Here is a 24,930-nt window from a genome sequence, read left to right on the forward strand (position 1 = left end):
AGCTGGTTGTTACGCCTGTGTTATTGAGGACTAAGCTGTGAATCCTGATAATCACACTGTTTGTGTTTCATCTGCTATTTAATACGTAGCAGCATAGTGAATTAATGATGCTGAATGTTTCCTTATCAAGCGGCAACATCTTCAGTCTTCTTTTAGTTCGCTGGCAATGACACTACAGTGTGCTTTCAATCAACTTGTGCAAATCAAGTTACACTTTTCAGATTTTTACAGCATCAAATGATGAGTCAATTAGGCAATTACTCCTCAGTGTGAGACGAGAAATGTTCAGTTTTTCACAATTGCTTAGATGCGTCTCTTGAACCTTTTGCTATTTTCTGAAAACGAAAATCCAATTTCCAAAGTACTTACTCAAAACTTGCTCAGTCATAATAACCCTACTGTGCAGTCATTACACACTTCAAGAAGTTGAAAACACAATGTTCAGAACATGTAACTCAAGTCTTTCCAACCCCATGTGGTGTTTTTGAAGCTCTTTTAGAAAAAAGGAAGTAATTCTACCAAATTGTGTTGTTCTTGAGCCACTTTGTAGTTGCCTTCTTCCTCAGTTCAGCTGTATTTGACCAGTAGAAACTGATCTCCGATAACCTCACGGGGAAGAAGTTGAACACAATTACGCCACACCTGTTGTTGTTTGAGTGCAACTGTGCAAAGTTATTAATGTGATGTAATGTAACCTATTTATGTGAGTTCAGAGTGAACAGGCTGCACAGAGAGTTGAGGGCAGACGCTGTACCACCAGTGATAGAAGCAATCTGAGAGGCAGAGGAGGAACGTTGTGTGTAGGAGGTGCTGGATGAGGACAAGGAGGAGAAAAGCACGGCTGAGAAGAGTAATTTCAGATGAAATTTCGTTATTGTGATAGATCACGTTTGAGTTCATGGAACGGGAAGCAGGACAGAAAATTATATGTGGCCCCCAGTGGAAAAAACAGGTAACATCTGTGATTTCCCAATAGCACGAGGCAGGGGGCTTTTTTATGTCAGCATGGACGTTTAGAACAAAGCTTTCAAAACATGTCAGTTTTGAAAGAATCAATGTGAGCCTTTCTACCATTCACCAGATCCTGGGTGCAGATAAAGCAAGTGTACGGAGTATCCTTTAAGGCAGGATCAGAGATCAGGCCAGTGTGTGTGCCCTCTGGATTGATATAGCACAGAGATGTGAAGCTGGTGCCGAAGGAATCACTTGTAGACTTGGAGTTACATTTACAGAGTGTTTTAATATGCATTTCACTTGCATTATACAGTGGGTGAAATCATTATGTGATCCCCTGATGAATTTTGGAAGTTTTCTTGCTTCCAAAGATACGAAAAACCTCTAATTTTTATGGTAGTTTCATTTTAATGGGGAGAGAGAGGGAGAAAGAACATCAATCACAAATCCAGAAAAAAACACATTACATGAATGTTATAAATTGATTTGCATGTCACTAAGTGGAATAAGCATAGCGGTAAGATGTTCCTTGTAGTTGGTCAACAGGTTAGGAGGGATTTTGGATCACTCATCTTTACAGAAACTCACAGAAATGACTCGGAGGTGTAGCTCTCTCCACAGATTATCTATAGGATTGAAGTCGGGAGACTGGCTAGGCCACTCCGTGATCTCAATGTGCTTCTTCTTTAGCCACTCCTGTGTTACTTTTGCTGCATGTTTTGGGTCACTGTCATGCTGGAAGACCACTGAAGATGGGTCTTCAGTGGTCTGGCTGAGCGAAGGAGTTTCATGTCCAACATTTTATGATACAACTTCACCATTTGCTGGTGAAGTCGTGTTGTAGCATTAGCAGAAAAACAAAAGTGTAACGTTTCCACCTCCGTGCTTGACTGTGGGGTGGTGTTCTTTGGGCCATACTCAGGATTTCTCTCCCTCCAAACACAGTGGGTTGAGTTGATGCCAAAGAGCTCCATTTTGGTTTCATCTGCCCTTAGCACTTTCTCCCAAGCCTTCTCTAAATCATTTAGATGTTCACTGGCAAACTTAAGAAGGAGCTGTACACGTGCCTTCTTGAGCTGGGGGACCCTGCTGCAAGATTTCAATCCATTATGTCATTGCATGTTACCAATGGCGTTCTTGGTGACTGTGCCAACTGCCTTCAGATCATTAACAAGCTCCTCCTGTGTAGTTTTGGGTCGATCCACCAACTTCCTCATGATCATCCTCACTTCCATGTGAGGTGATTGATTTTAAATTTCTTCCATTTCCGAATAATCGCACCAGCAGTTGTCACCTTCTTTCTCTAAGCTTCTCGATGATGTTCTTGTAGCTAATTCCAGCCTTGTGCAAGTCTACAAATATTGTAGACTTGCACAAGGACATCAATATTGTCCCTGATGTCCTTTGACAGCTCCTCGGTCTTGCCCATGATGGTGGAGATGTTGGAATTTTATTGCTTGTAGCGCTTAACAGTTTTCAATATTCAATTTATTTTACAGAAAAAGAATTTGTGTGGTTTTTGTAGAAATGCATTTATTTTATGAAGTTTGGTTTTCTCTGGTGCTACATGCCCATTTTTGATGTAGTTTGCAAAAACTGCTCTGTAGTGTTTTTATTTAACACTCGCTGTGTGTATGATCTTTAAACATGTTTGAGCACGATAAAGCAGTTTGGGGGGAGATTATGTTTGATTTTGCCTGAGGAGTGAGTGGTTTTATGTATTTAGTTTCAAAATTGGGTTTTGTGTTTACAGTTTGGAGAAAGAAGATGGAAGGTTTCAAGAGGTGCGCTTTTGGTAGTTATGAGAGGCACTTATATTTGTGTTTATTTCCCTCTTTGGCTCTCATATAGTATCGATTTAGGTTGTCATAAGTGGCATGTTTTGTTTTGTGTTCCAGTTGGCAATGTGCCGATTGAGTTTTGGGCACATTCACTGCTGCCAGTTCAGCACTGCTGAACAATGGCCACAGAAAAATACACATATCTTACAAGCACACAGACAGAGGCTAATTTTCACATGTAAGCACTGCCCTTCTTCTTATACATAAAGTATTCAAGCAACCAGTGTTCACAGTTATAGCTTCTTTTGTTTTTCTACTGTTTTTTAAATGCAGTGAAGTATTTGTACAGCACAGGCTCTACAGAAACAAGCTGACTGTTTAATAACAACAGACAGTCATCTAACTTTACTGCGCTCTATTCTTGCTTTGATCTTACTGATTTCATTTCATTGTCGGGCTCTCTGAATATTTTTGTTTGGGGGGAAGTTTCCATCCTCTGACATGCTGAAAACACCAGTAGCATCACTAAAAACATCATCCTGTGTTTCCTGCCTGGCGGCATCTGTTGCCAGACAGACGAGTTCAAACGCCTTCGAAATCTGAGTGCAACAAAAATATTTTCTGTTAGCATCTCTCCCACAACATCACCCTCCAAAGTCAGTTCTTCCCATTATGATCTCCTGAAAGTCAACGGCAACGCAAAATCTCTTTGTGAGTCTCTGTATGCTCAAGTAAGAACGCTTTTAGATTTTGCGTGCTTGTGATCGTGTGTGCTTGTGTACCAGCACGTTCCATGTTTGTGGCATATTGATTGCCGCTGCTATGCGGGGAAATGAGGATGGATCAGTATGAAGAAGGAGGAACAGAAGACAATACACAAACAGTGAGAGTGGCAAAAAGAATGAAAGATACACAAAATGAGCTACATATCAGTCTGAGACAGGAGGAGAGATTTATTTAAGCTCTCTGAATCCTCTTTCCTTTCTGATGCTTGTATTCAATGTTTCCCTCCCCCATTATGAATTCCAAATGATCCATGTACCAAATACTCTTCTCTTGACAGAGTCTTAGTTTGAGCAGTGTTCCCGTCTGAGACGGAGCAGTGCTGGAAGGAGGCATGTTTTGCTTTGGGAGTGCATTGTTGTGTTTTCTAAACTCTTGTTCTCTGTGTGTCTTGTTTGTTCCTTGCAGAACAATCACTTTGGACAATCAGCTGGTTGTCTTGGCAACCGCTGCAACGGACGCCGGACGTTATCATGTAGAGGCGGTGAACGAGCTGACCGGCGAGACTGTGACGAGTCCTGCTGTCTACCTGAGCATCTCAGGTAAAAATAAATAAAAAACGTGTTAAATTGGTATTTAATAACAGTGCAAACAGCCCATCTGGTAAACACTATGCTCAGTATTAGCATTAGTTTGGTTTACAGTCAAACCATCCAGCATATTTCTGTCCCTCAAATATTTTTCTGTTGGGGTGGGGCTTCATTAGGTTTTCTGTGGTCTTCTGTGGTTGTTGTGTGGATAAATCTGAATCCCTTTTACAGAACATAACTCCCTTTGATTGATAGAGAAGACAGTTTTGAGTGTCGGGCTAATTACTAAACCTGAAAATGAGCTGCAAAAGACATAAAGAGATGATTAAAAACATATCTGACACATCACAGAAACAACATACTTGTGCACACATTATTTGCAAACTAAAATGCTGGAGGTCTTGGCTCATCATTAAGTAGAGATGCTTGAATTATTGATTTGATTATTAAAATCTCAAATTAGAGATTCCAGCAACCAAAAATTACCATAATGCAGCCGGCAGGAGTTTTATTAGAGAAGCATCACCACTCACATGGTGAAGCTCAACAACAAATAAACTCGGCATCACAGAGTGATTTTTTAATGTCTTACATCTAGTAGGGAGGAACCAGCTTGTAGAGAGATCAGGAACCAATAATAGATCTCTGTTTTGGCCTTTGCCATATCAACAAGCAAGTGAGACATAATTTGATAAGATATTTGATGGACTTAAAGCTTTGAAAATTTAGAGTGTTGCCAGTTTTTGGTCCGAAAGGAAATCTGTCTCAGTCACATAAAGTGTGTACTACACTCACCAGCCACTTTGTTGTTCAACCGCTCATTAATGCAAATATCTATTTAGCCAACCACAACACTAATTCAGTGCATTTAGGCATGTAGTCATGGTGTAGATAACCTGCTGAAGCACAAATGGAGCATCAGAACGGTGAAGAAACGTGAGTTAACTGACTTTGAATGTTGGTGCCAGATTGGCTGGTCTCAGAATTTCAGGAACTGCTGATCTACTGGGACTGACAGAGAAAAGACTTAAACTATTAATTGAGCAGGATTTCTCTGGGTTAATGTCAGAAGTTAAAGACGGACAGCCAGACTGCTTCAAGCTGATAGGAAAGCAACAATAACTCAAATAACCACTTGTTACAACCAATGTATGCAGAAGAGCATCTCTGAATGCACAAGATGCAAACCTTGAAGCAGATTGGTTACTGCAGTAGCTAATAACAGGAACTGAGGAAAGTGAGGCTAAATGTGGGATGAGCAATACTGGACAACAGAAAAGTAGAAATTTTTTGCTCATTTCATGAGTCTCAATTTGTCTTGTGATTGTCATTTAATAGGTTCATATCTTGATGTAAACAACGTGAAAATATGGATCCATTTTGCCTTGTTTCAACAGTTCTGGCTGGTGGCATGGGTGAAATCTTTTTGGCACACTTTGTCCCCTTAGTACCAACTAGATCATTTAAACACCACAGCCTGAGTACTGTTGAGGACCCCTTATGCCTTATGACCACAGTATACCCATCGTCTGATGGCTGCTTCCAGCAGAATCACGCTCCATGTCAACTCAAACTGGTTTCTTGAACATAACAATAAGTTCACTGTACAGAAATGGCCTCCACACTCACCAGATAGTGTTTCAGATCAGTCCAGTAGAGCATCTTTGGGATGTAGTGAAACAGGAGATTCACATCATGGATGTGCAGCCAACTAATCTGAAGCAACTGTGTGATGCTGTTATGTCAATATGGACCAAAATCTCCAAAGACCAAAGGTTCCAGCAACTTGTTGAGTCTATGTCAGGAACAGTTACGGCAGAACAAGGTCGAACCCAGTACTAGTGAGGTGTACCTAATAAAGTGTCTGGTGAGTGACTTTAAAGAAACATGCATTGGCTTTGGGTCTTTAGATGACATGTAATGTGTACGGGTTCCCATACCTCCCTATCCATGATCTTCCTACTTTAAATGCTTTTTCCTCCCCTTGGTTGATGTTCATGTGTGTGTTTCCTTGAAACATGAGAAGTGTTAGTTGTGTTGTATACTCTACTGTACTATGCTTTCTTGTTATTCTGAGCTTTTTGCTTCCTGTCAAAAAACTTGACTGTCAAAAACTAAAAGAGTTAGATCTTTGTGGTTGATCCAGTCATTTCATTGAGTCTGCAAGCTTTGAATGTGCTTTTACTTGTAAAAACAGCATGCACTTATTGTGTGTTGTTCACTGTTGTGAATGACAAGCAGCTCTTTGTTCATTTCTCCGGAAACAGGCTTCAGTCAGAAGAACTGCAAAGTTTGATGGATTTTAGCCTCTCTGTGTGTTCCCGTCTCTGTCGTGGCCTTTATCGCTGAATCACTTTATTGCTGTATGCCTCTCTCTCTATCTCTTCTCCTTGGAGGCCGGAGGATTGACTCTACTGTCTAACAGTCCTTCACTTGAAGTGTTCACCATGGTTAAATGAAAGCGAGAGGGAGGGAGGGAGCCCTCTGTCCCTCGTGGCTGTATAGAGTTTTAATTAGATTCTCTTTACAGGGTTGTATCCTTTGGCATCCTTTGTCACAACTGCACACACACACACACACACACACACACACACACACACACACACACACACACACACACACACAATCAAATAAATTTAGGCACAGTACCTTGTTACAGCTGTCAGTGTGAAGTGCTCCTGTGGGCGTTTTTAGAAATAGTAAGGGTATAGTTAGGTTTCACTGATCAGTCTTCGGCCATAACAGCTATGCATGCATGGTTGTGTGTGTGCGTGTGTGTTTGTGTGTTTCTGTTGAAAACTGTGTTTTCTACAATAAACATTTTCTGGGTAAATGCCTTTTTCTATATAAAAGCATATTTCAGTTATTTGTTATTGAGACAGGGAAGAAATAGAAGATCATGGAATTTGATAAAAACAGGGACAAACCAAAGAGGTAAAATGTTGCAAATCGTGCAGGGTGTGAAAAAGAGAGCGTGAGCAAGGAAACATGGAAATACCAGATCTTTATTCATGTATTTGCTTTTTCTCAGGGCTGTTTTTTGACATTAAGCATCACATTGATCACTTGGTTGGTTTTGGAAATAGAAAAGGTGTTAAGCATAGTTTTGAACACTATGTAGCTATTGAATGCACACAGATGCCACTGATTATAGCCACAGAGAGAAGGAGACTGGGCCTGTTAATGACACAGATGAGTCGAGGGTTGTTGTCAGGAAATTTGAAGGAGAAAAAAGATCAATTTAAGTCAATAAAGTGTTTAACACTTAACCTAGTTAACTGACACAAGAGAACATGTGAATGAACTCTCGCAAATGGTGTTTTCGTTCATGTCTTCCACCACTTTGTTCTTATTTTCCCACCTCTTCCTTTACATTTCCTGTTCTGTCGCTTCCCTTCATTTCCTGTCACCCCCTCTCTTCTCTTCTCTTTCCATTAGGCAGCCTGTAGAGGATCTGAAGGCAGAAGTTCATAGCTGTCAGTCATATTTCTAAAAATGGTGTCTTTCTCTTCATAAATTCAGCAGAATAAATGAGGTACCTATTTTCTATTCTCCCCTTTCTTTCTTTGATTCAAGCATTGTGCTCAACAGACAAGAACGAGGGAGAAAAAGGACTGGTAGAGACAGAAAGACTTAATGAAGTGAGACGTGGGTGTAGACTGAGGATATGACCAACAACCTGTTCATGTCAGGACTGCTGTTGATGAAAGTGTGTGCCCTGCACTCACACACGTACACAGACACACACACACAGACACAAGAACAGGCATGAAAAGTTAAGATATTGTCACATTCGTAAAACCTTTCTGTCACATTCATGCTGTGGCACAACCAACACTCAAATTCTTTTTGCTAATCCGCAAAGCCTGCAAGGGCCGAGGAAAGTGTCAGACAACCAGCTGCATGCCCTACCTACTTGACAGATCCATTATCTGCATGTCCCTGACCACTGTCCTGTAAGTGTGGCCTAGACTGCTGAAAATAAAAAGCAGTAACTGTCATCCGTGGTCGAGCTGGAACAGCCACAATTGATAGCAGCTCAACAGCTTGGTGAGAGGTCAGACACTGTAATCACTGGAAGTACAGCCTGCCTCTAAAATAAACAGCTCCTGGAGCTTTTTATCGCCGCCGACAACATATGGTGTTAGAGACGACATTTTCAGTCAGTTATCGCCGTGGACTGAACTTGACAGATTGACAGAGGTTGAATTTCATAAAGGAGCGCGTGGCACGTCAATATCCATTCAGTACAGCACATTCTCATCTCTACAGTCACTCCAGGGAGGCGGGGTCAGGCTCTATTGAGTGGCTCTGCTTTATTATTTACAACGTACACACGCTTGATTCATTGTGTACTTGTGTATGTTTGCATTAGAGAGAACATGAACACTAATGGCCTCAGGGCATCTCTGTTAGAGGCAGGAGATCAGCGTTCCTACTTCAATTATTTGAGCTTCATGCATACCTGCAGTCATCACTACCTATCCCTTTCTGTTTAATACACACACACACACACACACACACACACACACACACACACACACACACACACACGCTTACACATACATACACTTTAGGCTGTCAGTCAGAACAGCAGTCTATTTCCCTGTTGCCCAGAAGAGAGTACGCATGTCTCTGTGCTTCTGCTCATTTCATAGCAGCCGAGGTCTTTGTAGATTTGTACATCAGACCATTAGAGCAGCACAGCGTCCCCAAAGAGTGCACTCACCGTTGGGAGACTCACACACACAGACATGACAACATGCACAGGAACACTCGACATGCCTTGACGGCCCCTTTGCAGCGCAAAGAAACAGGAATGGCACCAGATTTTAGACATGGTGAGATTAAAAAATAAATAATAAAAAAAACCCCATTTGATCTCACATGTATGGATTTTGTAGATAGGATTTTGGGGAGCAAGGAGGGTATGCAGAGTTTATAAGAGAGAAGAAAAGTGCAGGATAACAAAGAAGGGGAAGGGCGCAGACACGTGCAGTATCTCAGCTTTGGGCTCAGTAGTTGATCAGCTGCCTTTATCTGCTCTATAAAAAAGGCAGTAATGTCACACTTGTTAATAATTGCTTAAATGCAAAAAATAGCGTAGAATATCACATGCATACAGAGTGCTTCACTTGAATAGAGTGCTCCAGTTATTCAGGGCTTCGCTTGAATAAAGTTGGGAGAGTTGCAAGACATAGATTAGAAAAAAAAAAATCAATGCAGTCGTCGAGACCAAGATGTCCTGACTTTTAGTCTCTTAAAGAAATTGATAGTATCTTTTCATTAGACCCAGTCTGGCTTGTAAATTCTCTTTCTAATTCTAAATCTGTCCACTCCAAAAGACCAGGCTTTGACTTACAAGTTGAAAGCCTGTGTCTCCAATTCCAAGCTGACACGACCTTGGTGCCATCACTCACTGCAAAGCTCAGACTTGACAAAGCATCCTGCAAAAGCACGTAAGTGAACCAATCTCTATGCATAGAATGTTTGGAGTCACCTTAAAAATGCCCCTCATACAGTACTACACCTCTGTAGTAGCAGTACTATAGTAGCAGAAGTTATTGCAGTGTCCAGACAAGTTTCCAGAATTATGATCTCTGCATCACAAAGAAGCTGGAAAGATTTGTTTGCAAATTTCCATTTTTTTCTTTGAAGCCTCAGAGTTCTGCACAGTTATGATTTGTGTTACTGATTCAGCTGAATAAAGAACAAGGATTCTCTCAGGTACTGTGTACTGTAATGTGGCTGAATAGAGCACGAATAGAGAAGAGCAACCTCCAAGACAGGGGACAAGACAAAGCCGTGATGTGAAGCAGATGGGAGCTTGGGTTGGTGTGTGTGTGTGTGTGAGAAATACCCCTTCACAGCCTTAATCATTCATTGTATGTGTGTATTATAGAGGGTGTATGAGTCTGAGTTTGATTACCTTGACTTGGTGATTGGAAGGAAAAAAATCTGTCTGAGTTTGATTACGTCTCCTGTTGAAGCCTCCTCTGGTGTCTGCCGTTTTACATCACTCCGTTTCTACCATTTATCCTCTTTTCTCCTTCCTCCATCAAACAGGGTTTGTCGCCCTGCAGCCCTGAGTCGTGACAGAGTGGCGTTTGTCAGAAGCTGAACAATAGACTCTGCTGACCTCAGGATAACCCAGAGAGAGAGAGACACACACACACACACACACACACACACACACACACACACACACACACACACACACACACACACAGCTGCATATACAGTCAGAGTAACATTTGGGAAAGTAGAAAGAGGAGAAGAGGTGAGAGAAAAGTGAGGACTTTTAAAAGAGCATATGGCACATGACAGAAAAGTTACTGTCACTTTAAAAAAGCTTTTAAGAAATGAGGGTTTGAAGCATTTAATGCTTGTGTAAGTGTGTGTGCACAGTGACATTTGTGTTGTTATTTTTGTGTAGGGGGTGTGTCTTTGTGTCATTTGTTTCTTTCTGTAATCATGTTCCTTCTCATCCAGATGTTTCCTTTCCACATCACTGACTCTTAAACGAGAGCCTGCTGCGGATCTTTCTGTGCACGTGTGCTACTGTACTGTTTCTGAGCAGCCGCGCATGTGTGTGTTTGCTCCAAGTACCATCCCGGTTGCTCTGTGGCGCGTCTAATTGGAGGCATTTTTGTGTCCCTGGAGTCCCCGAGTGTGTATTTGTGTTTTTGTAAGGTGAAGTGGTTTGTGTGTGTGCGCAAGTGCGTGTTTTAAGCGCGTCATAATGTCGCAGACCTGCTAGCCCTCATTTAAAATCTTAAGAGAAAGATCAGAGAATCCCCTCTGTCCCTGTGTGCTGTGAGGCTGCTGCAGCTCTCATCATGAGCTCAAGGTGTTTTGCATTTTGCTGCATCATGCCTTGATAGGCTTCAGGGAACGCCATGGAAACCACTCTAACCGGGGTGGCAGCGTAATGATCCGTGCCACAAGCTGCCTCTGCGCGCTTTCGACTGCAGCTTCTAGCGTCGGTTAGGGAATATATCCCAGGCGATTTTAGTCAAATGAGTGCAAGGCAAATACAGGCAGACTTGTGGGGGGTAGCGACTCTCTGTCAGACTGTTTGGCTGGTGACCTCTGAAAAATCAAAACGAAAGCCAAATTGGACTCTATTTAGCCACAACCCACCATCCTGTGATACAAGCACAGGTGTACGCAGTGAACAGTGACACCAATATGTGCTGTCTTCTTCTCCCACACAAATGCTCTTAATTAATTACTGGCAGAAAATATGGCAATTTTGGAAGCAGCTGCTAGTATACTTTACTTAGCAACTAAATAAAAATGGCTCAAAGATTTCACAGGTTTTTTCTTTCTTTCTTTTTTTCCCCTCCTGTTAGCCAACAGAAGACTTCCTATATGGAGAATCTTTTTAGAGCGGATTATAATTGGCAACAGCAGCAGTTCTCAGATAAATGGGAAAATTTTAATTTGGTTTTGTATAAGATGGTGTTGTAATAATTATAGCAAGTTAAGTGCTGGAAGGCGGTGGCATGTAGTGTGTGCGTGTGTGTTTAACCACAATCAGAGCCAACTTGTTGTGCCGGTTGATGATGCGTTTATTATCTTCAGATCACTCACTTATCAAATATATACACTAGTTTTTCAATCGCGGGTTTTAGAATGACAGTAGAAATGACACTTTCAGTGGTTTTTTGTGATTTGGTGCAGTTTCCTCTTCAGAGTGAGCCTCTGAGGCTTGGCTACACACTTAAGCGTTATCAGTTCACATGTAGTGAAGGCAGTGGGCCTCATTCACAAACAGTGTGCTTGCACAAATCTGTGATTTATCACTATTTTCACACCTGAATTTACTTTTATGCTACAAAACAAACTTAGAAGTCCCTCACATCAAAAATACAAACAAATAAAGAAGACCTGGCTGTCTTGGTTAATTTACTCACATCTTTAATCATTCATTAAAGAATGCTGGATATCATCACTTACAGTCTAATTTTTTGGCACTTTATCATCGATGCTGGACAACATGGATGTTTTTCAATCATTGGAGTGTTTCTCATTTTGGGCTCACAAGATGTTTCTTTTTCTTATTTTTCATATGGCTTCTAGATTTTTATATGATGTTTGATTTAAAACCATTTGTTTTCTTTCTCTCTCTTTTCTTTATTGAACCACAGTGAATGTCACAGGGGAAAGAGTATTCAGCACTCTGTGTTATTTCAGCCCAAGCCTCGCTTTTTTAACTGTGTCACTTCTGTGGAAAAAATTGGAACGCTGCACCTTTTGTTGCTTCCTCCTCATGTGCTGTTGTTTCAGTTTCTTCAGTCGGACTTTATTCTGTCTTTTTTACCTTAGCTCTACAGGCTTCTCTCTTGCAACATGTCTTATAACATCATGACTTTCTCCACTTTACCTCAAGCTGAACCTATTTCTTATATAGAGAAATGGAGGCTCGATGGTGTGCAGATAGTGAACAGATCGTATGCAGATAAGCTAAAATGTGCATTTTATAGTCTGAATCCAATGGTAATTGTAAATAGCCGCCAATGACTCTGGTGTCTATGATAGAAATTTGTGTATTTTCTTCTGACCAATAATGAAATCCCTTAGGCTTAAGTCAATAAAAACCACAAAACTGGTTTAAATATGTATTATAACAATGGTTATTTTTTCTTTTAGCTCTCTTTTTTCCCAAAAAGTATTGCTCTGTGCAGGAAAACTCTGGTGGTGGTGCTTGCTGTGTAGACTAGAAGAAGAAACAACATATGATGATTTTTGATACACAGCATCTAGTACCTTGTGTCCATGTCCTCGGTCTGGCTTTGTAGAAGCTTTCCAGGAGTCAGCCTTCATCAGGCACTGACTCTTATTTTGGTCTTATTATTTTGCCTTTGGTTTGAGGCAAACAGGTACAGCATGATGTCTGATTTGAAGTTTTTTTTTAATGTAGACAAAAGGGAGTACCACATGGGCTTCAGACCTTGCGTTCACACTTAAATGCCAAATAACTTTTTTCCCTCTTTGTGACCGTCTGTGATTGCACCCGAATATCAGACAGCATATTTAATGCGCTGGAGGAAATTTGTTTCAGTTGTAGTTGTAGAGTGAAATTGGTATAGAATTCATCAGTCACTCTACTTTTTATCAGAATCAGAATACTTTAATAATTCTTAAGGAAATTATGTAATTAAACAGTTACTAGAGTTAATATTTTGGTTGAGAGTGACATGCTAGATTAATAGCTATACATTGATGAGCTAAAACATTATAATTAACCTTGCGAAAAATATAGAGTTTGATGTTAAAGTTAATCCAGAATGACTCCAGAAGGCAATCTTTGGGATTTGGCACACTTAGGTTGTGAGGATGAGTTCTTTTGGATGTTTCAAGATATCCCCAGTACCCTTAGATTACTATCAGCAGGTATTCATAACTCAACCGTGCCTCAATATGCACTGTTGTTTCTAGGTTGCTCTGACTGGTTTGTCTGTTATAGCAGTTTCACCCTCATCAAAAAGCACCATACTGTCCAGTGGCACTGAGATATTACCAGATAACCATCCTGAAGGTCACTTTACAGAATTATAGAACCATTTATTAGCATATAAACCTTGATGTAAGGGTACCACTATGCTGTACATATTATTCTTTGAACACTTTTATACAGATTTATTACCATGTCCCTGCTGGGTTAATTTGAAATCTCTAACCTTGTGTGAGGACGTATTAGGACTACAATGATCTTGTTTGTATTGAAAGGTAATTTGATGTCTACAGATGTGTAACGTGCACATGCATAATCATACAAATAGGCACTAATACTCAGTGGTTTTGATAAAGAGGCTCGGCTAATGAATTGTTGCTTTTTGGTGAATTCCTGCTTTGACAGTTTGTGTCTGGAATTATTATTTGAAACATTTCAGTTGCGAAGGGATCAGATTTCTCTCTCCTGATCCCCATCCCGTCTCTGTCTGGTTCCTCTGTTGTCCCTCTTATTTCTCTCTCTCTCTCAGTCCCTTCTCTTACTCTCTCTCCCTCACTCTCTCTCTAAATAATGAGGCTTCTCTGTGCTTCTATAATTAAAACCCAAGTGTACAGACAGAGAGATGGAGTGATTGAAGGATGGACAGGAAACTGAGTCATAGACTGTGTCAGTACAACAAACAACTGTGCTCTACTTGTTCCACCTAGTTGTGGATTTAATTGCAAGCTTGTTTTACAGCATGATGGCACTGATTAGAATGGATGCCTGTGTATACAGCTTTGACGTAGCATTTTCCAGATGCACACCCACTCATACGGTCTTTAAACCCTCTTCCTAATAAAATAGTCAATAGACACAGAGGAAGGCAGCAGAAGTAAGTAGTGAGCGAGGTGTCCAGTGACTAAGCAAACAGACAAAAGGTCACAGACGCTGGATGTGAGAAGTTTTTAAGAATCAATGAACAAGCAGATACTGGAGGTAAAGAGGTCAACAAACAGGAGCGAGCAGAAGCTCTAAAACTTAAAGTGTGATGCCGGTTTCTGCCTACCATGTTTACTGCAAGACAGCACTTAGATTTACTGTAGGTGTGTTTGTCTTTAAGTGCCCAGTGCTTTAGCCAGAGTAGTCTAAGAAGGGGCCCAGTGGACCCAGTCGTGCCTTTTTAAAATAGTTTTATATATCTTCCAACATGGATTAAGAAGATGTTTAAGTGATTAAGATGTTGACATAATCATATAAAAAATAAATGACTGTGTTTTATGCTCTGCTAACATTAGCTCTTAGCAGATAGCTTTTGATTTTATTGGGGACAATTGGGTGCAGAAAGGTTGTCGTAATGCGATGAGTTATGATTTCAGGGGTTTGTTGTGACAGCGACTCACTTTGGCTTAGCCTGTGTGTGTGTTGGGGTTTTTGTTGTGTGTCTGTGTGTGTATCTTGGAGCAAGAATGAAGCAGACGGAACAATTTTCTTTGTTAAATTGTAGAACAAGTGCAGCAGTGTTAATAGAACAGGCAACATGAGGGAATGGAGGAATTATTGTTATTTTGGAGAAAATAGGTGGAAATGTAGCAGAGGTACTATTGAGTTTGACTAGCTGGACAAATACTGTGTGAGTGTACGGTCTCCCTCAAGGAAATTAAGTGAGCTGACGATCTCAGTCCAGATGCCGATACAGACACTCTGGCTTTGGTTATTGGCTGATTTCAAGTACAGTTCTGATGCCAGTATTCAATTAAGTTGCATTACTCACTGTAAGGAAGAGACTGGGAATCGTTATTCCGCCTGTAAGGAACAACAACATTGCCTTGAAAAAAATAACCGGCTATATAAAAATGTAAAAATGCATGCTGGCATTTCCAGTTGTGCTCCTTTCCTCTGCTCTTTGTTTCACTGTGTGTGCCCTTCTGCGCGCACACACACAGAGCAGAGCAGACAATAGACAGCTGAAGATAACATTACTCGAGCTGATCACACATTGTTACTGTAAGTTTTTGTCACCATGTGCAAACACTAACCAAACAAAATGAAAAAAGGAGAGAGACAGAGAGGGGAGAGGAGGGAGTTGACTGAGAAAAGCATCGTTGACGTCGCCATCTTTTGTTGTTAAATCATAATTAGGTTACAAACTACTGTAAATAAGCAAACATGGCGTGGCGAGTGTGAAATGCAAACTGCTGACTGCTCACTATGCCAAATCTATGAGCTCATCTTATGGAAGGGCCTAGCATCACATGACATACAGATGAAAACGCAGAATAATAGAACCGTATTGAATAGATCAGGCCCATATAGCAGTCCATTTAGATCCAGCTATTTATCCAGTATCAGAATCAGATTTGTGCACTGCTGCGCATGAGCACAGATACAGTGAAGTGAAAATAGAGTGACCCTCTTTCACTTTCAAGGTTTTACAGATCAGTTTATAAAACTACTCCTCTTTGCAAATTTTCTTCAGTTTATTGATGTTTATTTAGGAACAGGTCTCTTAAGGTCCCACCACAGCATATGAGTTAGGTGAGGTCTGGACTTTGACTGGACCATTGCAACACCTTGATGCTTTTCTTTTTCAGCCATTCTGCCTCACTGTCCTCACTGCCTCACTGACCCAATTTTGTCCAAGCTTTAGCTGTTGGACAGATGGCCTCACATTTGACTTTACAATACTTTGGTATACAGAGGAGTTCATGTCTCGTCTGTCCAAAGGACATTGTTCCAGAAGTCTTGTGGTTTGTTCAGATTAAACTTAATGAACTTAATCTGTGCTGCCATGTTCTTTTTAGAGAGGAGAGGCTTTCTCCTGGCAACACTTCCAAACAAGCCACACTCGTTCAGTCTTTTTCTAATTGTACTGTCATGAACTTTAACATTTAACACGCTAACTGAGGCCTGTAGAGTCTGAGATGTAGCTCTTGGATGTTTTCCAGTTTCTCTGAGCATTGCACGGTCTGAATTTGGAGTGAATTTGCTGAGAAAATTGGCAACAATCTTGAATGTTTTCCACAAACTCTTTTCACACTGTAGAATGATGGACTTGAAACTGTTTGGAAATGACCTTATAACCATTCCCAGGTTGATGGGCAGCAACAATTGCTTCTCTAAGATCACTGCTGATTTCTTTCCTCCTTGACATTCTATTAACACTCACTTGAATGCGCCATACATAGTACTGTTCTTTTTACAGCGACTGTACATGCAGATAAGCAGCATAATCTCTGTTGGTTTTTGTGATCCCGTCAGTCGCTGTGTGTGCATGAACATTTATTTTTTTAATAAGTGCTTTATTCGAGTTAAGGCCTCATGTTGAATGTGCACAGATGCAGACAGACATTGTAAAGTTTTCCCACAGTGTTCGGTAGTTGTGCTTTCTTTTTGATACTCATCACTGCGTGAAAAAGCGTGAGGCTCAATGACTCCAAACTGAGCGAACCAGCGGGATATACTGTTCACATGCCAGCTTGTATTAGCACATACTGACTATTTTCAGGGTTTTCATAAACTGTTTTCACAGGATCCTGAATATAAATGAAATATTATTGTGAATCCAAACATACTGATTGTCTCTGTGTGTCAGTGCTTCTTGCTGGGTGTAAAAGGTTATTGGAGTAGCATGCCAGTCAGCAGATGTTAATTTGAAAGAATAGATGTGGAAGAGAAAAAGAGACATTAAGTGGGGAAACAGAGCTGGTGAATGATGGGGTAGGCGGCAGAGGAAAGATTAGATTGGAGGGAGAGGAGAAAGATAAAAGATGGGTAAATGGAAGGAGAGATGATGAGGTGCTGAGGAAGGGAAATACGCTCAGTCGATTGAACGGGGCAAAGAGGTGAGTGTGTCGTATTCGTTGTTTGACTTGTGTTTCGTCTGTGTGTGTTTGTAGGTATGAGAAATATGGATAACATTTTCTGTCATGGCATTTATATTGTATGGAAGTTCAGAGAAAAAATGATTCATTTTGCTTGTGCCTTAGGTTATAAAGCAGATTCTTAAAAAAACTAAAGTGTTGGCTCCTGTTCACATGCTGAATCCCCAAGAAAAACACAAAACACTGGTGCTTATTGGTAGGAGAAAAGAGCAGATTATTATTAATGATTGTAACAAATAAGTACGATAAAAGTTTCATCTTTTTCATTTAAACGATCTGGTAAACACAGGTAAAGCCCAACAGGTCGAGCCTTCTGCTAGTAATCTCTCAGCCCTGTTGGCATGAACACAGAAATGGCTGTCTCCTAGCCAACAGCACATTTCTCCAACTAAACATGATCTTTAATTTGACAGCATAGAATAAAATATTGTTTGTAAAAGCCAGGCGAATTGCTACCTCTTGTAATTCCAGCTGTTTGCATCAGGATTTTTATATGAGCACCTTCATTAAGAGAGGCAATGTCCCGAATGGTTAGTTTTAAAGTTAACTTTAAATATAGTGACCAGCTTGAACTTAATTTGAACTTGCTTTGAGTGTCCTTCCATATGTCAAATGCTAGTTCTTGTTTCTAGTCTTTATTCCTGAGTTACTGTTGACGGTCTAACATATATTTGTTGGACCCTCTGCCCCGTGAAACTGCCACAATTGTAAATAATAATATAAAGTTTCAGGATTACAGTCATTTTTATACAAATGGTCACATTTGAATAACAAGCAGTTAACAAGTTGATTAAATAAAGGCTCTGTAGATGTGTTGAACTTTAAGTCAGCACCGTGAATTAATGCTGAAAGTCTGCATTTTAGTCACATATGTATTGGCTTATTTAAAATTCACTGTGATGTGTACAGAGGCAAAATTACAAAAGCTGTGTTTCTGTCTAAAAACATTTGAACCTGACAATATACTGAAGTTGAGTAGTTGTAGTGTTACTGTCTAGAACCATATTAGACAGTATTTGCTTTCATCAGTGAGTAACTTTAAGAGCGTACAGAGAAACAGCTTTGATGATTTGCCAGCTCGTTCTTTAGGTTTTTGGAAGCAGCTGTTGACCAAACAGATTAAATTACTTCATTTTTCTAGAGCTGGTGGTTGAGTCTGTATAATCATCACAAGATGGAGCTTAAGCTGACCTTAAATATTCTAAAGACAGCTTTGTCAGTGATGGACTCCATAGTGTTTTATGGTTATACAATGGACAAATTTGCATGTACGAATACCTAAAGTCACATCAATTACCTCATTTGTTCATTAGCTACCATGTGTTCAGCTGACACCGTGATCTGAATGTGCGGGCGGTGCTTTTTAAGTGTCGTCTGCATTCGTTAAATACTCACTGAGGTACCGCCACCCTTCACATCTGTTTAGTAATTCACACACCACGAGTGTGCGTGCCTGCGAAAATTGTAGACTTAACAGTGTTTTTATCTGGGTTTCTGAGCGAGCAGGGTACTTGCAAAGAATTAGTGAACGAAGGAGAGATAAAGAGAAGTGAGATGAGACTGAACAGAGAAGACACGTGGACAGAAAAGGATTGTGTACCAGAGAGAGAAAGGCGCGCAACGAGCAAGTGCAAAACTAGCAAAGCTTTGAGGACGATACAGATGGATAGGAAGGAAGAAAGAGAGGCAGAGTGTAAAAGTTGAAGATTGAGAGGGGATGCTGAAAACAGGAATAGATCAACAGGGCCTTTAATCCAAAAATAGTTTCCGCCCTTCCCCTCCTTCCTCCTCATCCTGACTTACCTCCCCGCCACCCCCTCCTCCCCTGTCTGCTTGTTTGGAGTGATTGAAGAAAAGGGGAGATGTGTGCAGCCTTCACATGTACTACACACGTACACAGTCACAGACAGCAGTGTGTGCATGCGGACATATTGTGGTGCAGAGACAGACGGATGATGTCCATTACCAGGCCGAGCTGTCCGGAGCCAGGCGGAACAGCTGCAGCCAGATCGCACTGATCTATCACTGTTCTAATGAAGCTGTTATAGCCAGGCCCAACCAATCAATCTCTGAGCCACTTAATCAATTAAGCCATTAATCAGACATAGACTCTTAACTGTTCTTGGCCCTTTGAGGGATAGTTTTATATATATTCCAAGACATGACGACAGAGGCACACAATCCTGTGCTTATACACGCAGGCACAGAGTCGGTCTCCTATAAAAATAAGCTCCACTTTTCTTTGTTGCTGCAAGAGGTCGACAAGCAGAACAGTTTAATGTGTCTTCGTTTGCATTTTCATAAGAGGTACAGCTGAATGAGGTGCAGTGTACACTTAGGAAAGCAGGTAACATTTGCAGGTGAGACACTCAGTGATAATTATTGTATCACTTCTGTTTCTTGTGCTTGAAGATTTAATTGGTATGAAAAAAATAGCTTCATAAATGCATTTGCTCTTTTTTCTGGCTGAATCACTCAAAAATGACTGTTTGGAGGTTTTGAAGAAAAAAAAAAGATGTTTTTAATGGTAACCTTGGGCTCTGGAGAGCATTAATCGACATTTTGTAGTATTTTCTGGCATTTTACAAACTAATAGCCAGAACACACATTACTGATGATGTTTGTTTTAATCTCATATCATCTAAATTTAATGACTCCCCACAGCTGTCCTTCACTTTTTCATGTGGATTGCAGTAGAAAATTGCAAGCAAACTTGAGAATTTATGATGTGCTACTCAGGGGCCTGCATAATGTGACTGCTATAACTATTGCTCAGTAAGTTGCCTTCACTATTATTCAGTTGTCCAAAGTATGATTGGTAGTAACCGTCTTTATCTTTCAGTAATCCTGATTGTTATCCTGAAATTATTTTCAGGGAGACACTGTAAATTGCTGCCGTTATGAAAAACTTTTTCACCATTTCAATACAGACATTGAGCTTCTTAGCTTCTTTAGCAATTTATTTCCCCCTCATCAGTCAGCATGCAACTTAGCTTCTGGAGACAGCACCCAATAATTCAGATCTCTTGGGGCAGATACAGTATCTAGATACAGGATAACATATCTAACCCAACTTTTCCTGTTTCGTGTATTGGACACTGTTTTTTTAGATGGTATGGTCTAACAAAACAATGTTAGCAAACAACAAAATTTTGACCTACATTTTTTTCTTCTTTTGTTGGTGAGTGCCACCACCCAAAGGAGGTGTTATTTATGTTTATTATGATATCTCTGCTTGCTTCTCTTTCCTCTCACTCCCTTCTCTGCCCTCCCTGACCCTGGTCCTGCCTGAGGTTTCTTTGTGTTTAGAGGGAGTTTTTCTTCCCGCTGTCGCCAAGTGCTTGCTCATCATGGGTTGTGTGGTTGTTGGGGTTTCTTTCTAATACCGCAGGGTCTTACAGTATAAAGTGCCTTGAACCAACTGTTGTTGCGAATTCATGTTATGTAAATAACATTGAATTAAATAATATCCCCTTATAAAGCCAATGGTTGCTCCAGGGGACATTTCAGTCTCTGGTTGCTTACCTAACTCCGAATATATTTGTATTTAACAACTCCCTATATGCAGATTAGTGGTACCCTTCCGTTGTTGTTTTGTTTTTTTAATTTAAACTAACCCATGATGCCAATAATTATTTAGCCTGTCATCCCTTAAATTTCATTGGCTTTTAGGGTCTCTGGTCACCACATCACTGCTAGTCACCTCCTTGAGGCTTAAAAGTAATTTTGGGGGGTTAAAGTAATTTTATTGGCTTAAATTAATCAATCTTTATTTTTCTGAAACAGACTGATTGCATTGGACTAATCTATGAGCACAATTAAGACTGGCAAACCCTACAGGCCAGCCTAATATGTCTAATATATAAAATCCACCCCAGAAAGCTGTCGGTACCAAAAACCTCATCCTTTGCTTATTAATTCTGCATATTCATATTCAGATATTAATGTATGTACCTGTGGTGCTGTGTGAATTCTGATATCTGATGGGATTGTGGTTATTTGATTCATGCCTTTGAACTAAATTGGATGAAACAGTGTCACTGTAAGGACTCTACGTGAATGGAATACAAGTTAAAAAAAACTATTAAAGACGTATTCAGACTTTGCCAGTAAGGTACTTCATGCTGAATGGCTCTAATGAAGGTGTGCTGTGTATCAGGCTGTATGCTATAGGCTTATGGGCATGTCCTTTGATGACTTGGATGTCTGGTGAATCATACAATGCTAACAATAAAGTGTATTTGGCCTAAGCACTAACAGGTCGGTCAGGAAACCAGCAGTGAAGGAGCCCTTACACCCTGTTGGTGCTCTATAACAACTGTCACTGGGCATCTCTCACAGTATGTAGGTACAACTGTTTTGACTACGAACAAGTGATTTTCATTTTTAGTAGTGAATGGTGAGCTGGAATAGTATCCTCTTGCATATGAACCTTATTTACTTATGCCAAGGGCCTCTTACTCACAGTTCCTCAACTCTGTGTGACAGAAGGGCAATGGGAGAAGGGTGGATAAAGACGAAGATGGGGTGACAATGAAGCAGTGTGAGATAGCAGGTCGCCCTGCAGCTTTCTGGATGAAGAAAAGAAGGAGGAAACAACCTGATTTAGTAGCAAGGCATTTCTTGTTTGTCTCTCCTGTGATCCGTTCTCCATCTCGCCCTAGGGTGGTTGGCACAGGACAGGAGAACACAAAGCTGTGCCATATTACAGCAACAACTTTTCACGTCAACTTTTGCCCTATCCGACCACTCGCCTTTCATCTCTCACTTGTCTTTTAATATTCTTCCTTTTCTCTCACGGGATCAGAGGCTCCTTGTTTTATTCTCTTTCTCCTGTCAGAGGAGAAAACTTGCAGAAGCAAGCACTCCTCTGTGAATCTGTTTGTTATGCTGTCATTAAGCTCACAATATGAAGCCACATCTATCTCCCCTTTTCATTATATGCTACATGTTTTGTTTTCTGTTTTACATTTTTCTTGTTATCACTTTATTTTTCTGGTTGGATGTTTGTTTTATCAGTTTCATTGGCACATTTTCATTCATTTCCGCGCCTTTTGAGGCGATAAGAGGTAATGTTTAACGAGGGTTTGGGCACGAAGAAACCTGAAAAGTCTAATGTAATGGGAACAGCGAGGAGTGGAAATTAATTTGTCATTAAATGAAAAAAGTGGTTGTACAGACGGATAAGCAAACCCTTCTTTTCCTTTCAGACTGTCGGCAAAGTGAATGTCAAAACCTTGTGACATTTGGGAGTCCACGCAAGGGTGATTGACACCAACTTTTACCTGAACGTGTATGAGAGACTGGGCTGTGTGTGTGGGTGTGTGTTCGCGCATGATTGACATGGTAAATTGGAAAGGTCAACTGGTGCTGGTGTTTGGTACAGACAGGCAGACAGCAGGAAGATGTAACCTTGCCAGAGTCCACATTTATAGAGGGAAGGAGAATCGGATCCAGTGACAGGATTTTGCTCAAATAAAGAGAGTAAAGGTTGTATGAAAACCAAACTTTGTTATGTAAACCTGCTCACGGCTGTTTACATGCTGTGTATCAATGATAGGTCTCCACAAATTCTTCTTAGATTTTCAGAGACAGACGCACAACTCGGTATAAGAAAAGAAAGCATATTTTAACATCTGGGTCCATCAGGAATTGCCCTGAGGTCTGAGGTCAATGCTCCAGCAAGCTTATTATTTTACATGCTTGTGCGCACACGTGTTTGTGTGTCGAGACGGGTCCCTGTGCTTCTCCCTGTAAATGTATCAGTATTGGAAGTTGGAGCGTTGCATTTGTATCGCTGCTGATATGAATTTCAAATAGGTGTGTGTTTGTGGCTGTGCACGTATGTGTGTTAGCACGTGTGTGTTTCGGAGCAGGAAGAAGGAACAGAGAGAAAAGGGAGTGAGATTGACAGGGTAAATTGGAATGGTAAGGGTTTTTGAGGTTGAACTTTGGGTTTTTAAGCAGCCAAGGGAGGGAAAGAAAAGACCCAAACGCACTGCTAAAAAAGTATTCTTTTGCTTGGGGAAATGTGACAGTGGATGTCGATGTGGGTGGATGCGGGGGGAACAAAGCGAAGCTGAGCCGGGGAATAGATTGTCACCGAGGGGCAAGGGTTGTCTTGTTGTATGTAGATGGAGGGAAAGAAGAAAGGCCCACTGGGGCATTTTATGTGATAAAGGGTTATGAGAGGTTGGGGTGAGTCATGGAGGGTTTCGGGGTGTTGCAGCAAATAGGTGACCCTGAGCTTGGGACTGAAGGTTCAGTACCAGCACACCAGGTCATCCAGAAAGCTAAAACAGTCACACATTACACACATACCAAGCACACAGGATTGTTGTACTGAATAGCAGGCACAGGAAGCAGATACTGTAATTATTACCTCTTGTACACAAACCCATACTGTAGACACCCTCATGTGCAGCGACATCCATTTGCACAATTTGCTACCACTCACAGAGGACACGGTGACCTCCGCTTGTTTATGGGTCCTTCAGGCAGGCGAATACACAACAGTGAATTAATGAATACAAATCCTCCCCAAGGTCGAGGCGTACTTAGGCACAAACTAATATTTTCACATGACCTCAAACTGTTTTAATAAGATTAATATCAACCATGATGCTGATGTTGGATATAAAGGCAGAAAATGACAGGAGCCACCTGTGCTACAGTAATTATCTCAGTAGTGCAATGCACATCGATTAAGACAATGAATGATCCAAGGCATTTCACAGGGTTCTGAAACACAAAGAGAGATTGGGAAAGCAGCGGAGGGAAAAAAAGTGCTATGAACGTCAGATGCTTTGTTGTGTCGTGAACACACGCACACACACAAACACAGTCTTTTGGTCTTCCTCTCCGTCTGTTGTCCCCTGATGTCCTCATTGTTTCTGTGTTCCTGTTGGAAACTGAAGATGACTCAGAATGACACATCATTTGAATTCACATGCAGGAGTGTGTGCCCTCAGACCAAATCCTGCATGTTCCTGTTTGTCTGTGTGTCTGTTTGCATTTGTGTGTGTGTTCCATGTTTGTGCAAGCCCACATGTGTGTGCTGTCACCCCGTTAGACTCTCCAAAATAATAGATTTAGTAATACTGCTACTTGACAGCACAAACTGTTCTCCACTTAAAAAGCCATGTTTGAGTGTGTTAGGAATAGTGTAGAACATTTTGTCCTTTACTTTCTGTTTTAAAAGGACTGCCGTTCAATACAAATCTCAAGAAACAATTCTTGAGATTTGTATTGAAAACATGATATATGCTCTGTGTGCAATTTAAATCGTACACCTTGCAATTTGTCTAAAACAGCACTACTAAACCATGTCCTCACAAACGTTCAGCTTTGTTTAAAACTGCTTATAGGTGAACTCAGTTCTGTTGGTATTATGGCATATGTAGTTTATAGATAAATCCATTTCAAAGCAGCCATTTTGACACTGTATACTAGTTAAATACAGGCGTTACTAATCACATTAATGAAGCTGAGTTCTGTTTAGACAGAGAGCCTTCATTAACTGAGACATGCCTGCAGATGTCCTACTACAGAGAGAGGTG

General features: G+C 40.8%; 1 protein-coding gene across 4 annotated transcripts in view; it reads left to right on the top strand.

The window, feature by feature from the left end:
- The window catches only part of LOC309709152 (protein sidekick-1-like), a 302,493-nt gene that overhangs the window by 151,769 nt on the left and 125,794 nt on the right, over positions 1-24,930 (top strand). For 3 of the 4 annotated variants that reach the window (XM_082537647.1, XM_082537648.1, XM_082537649.1), the window contains one exon: positions 3,927-4,060. The exons of the other annotated variant lie outside the window; for it this stretch is intronic. In XM_082537647.1, coding sequence (XP_082393773.1) covers positions 3,927-4,060 — 134 coding nt within the window. The remainder of the gene's footprint in view (positions 1-3,926; positions 4,061-24,930) is intronic. 4 annotated transcript variants of the gene reach the window in all.

Source organism: Aulonocara stuartgranti (genome assembly GCF_965226115.1).
Source record: "Aulonocara stuartgranti genome assembly, chromosome: 6".
NCBI classification, from domain to species: domain Eukaryota; kingdom Metazoa; phylum Chordata; class Actinopteri; order Cichliformes; family Cichlidae; genus Aulonocara; species Aulonocara stuartgranti.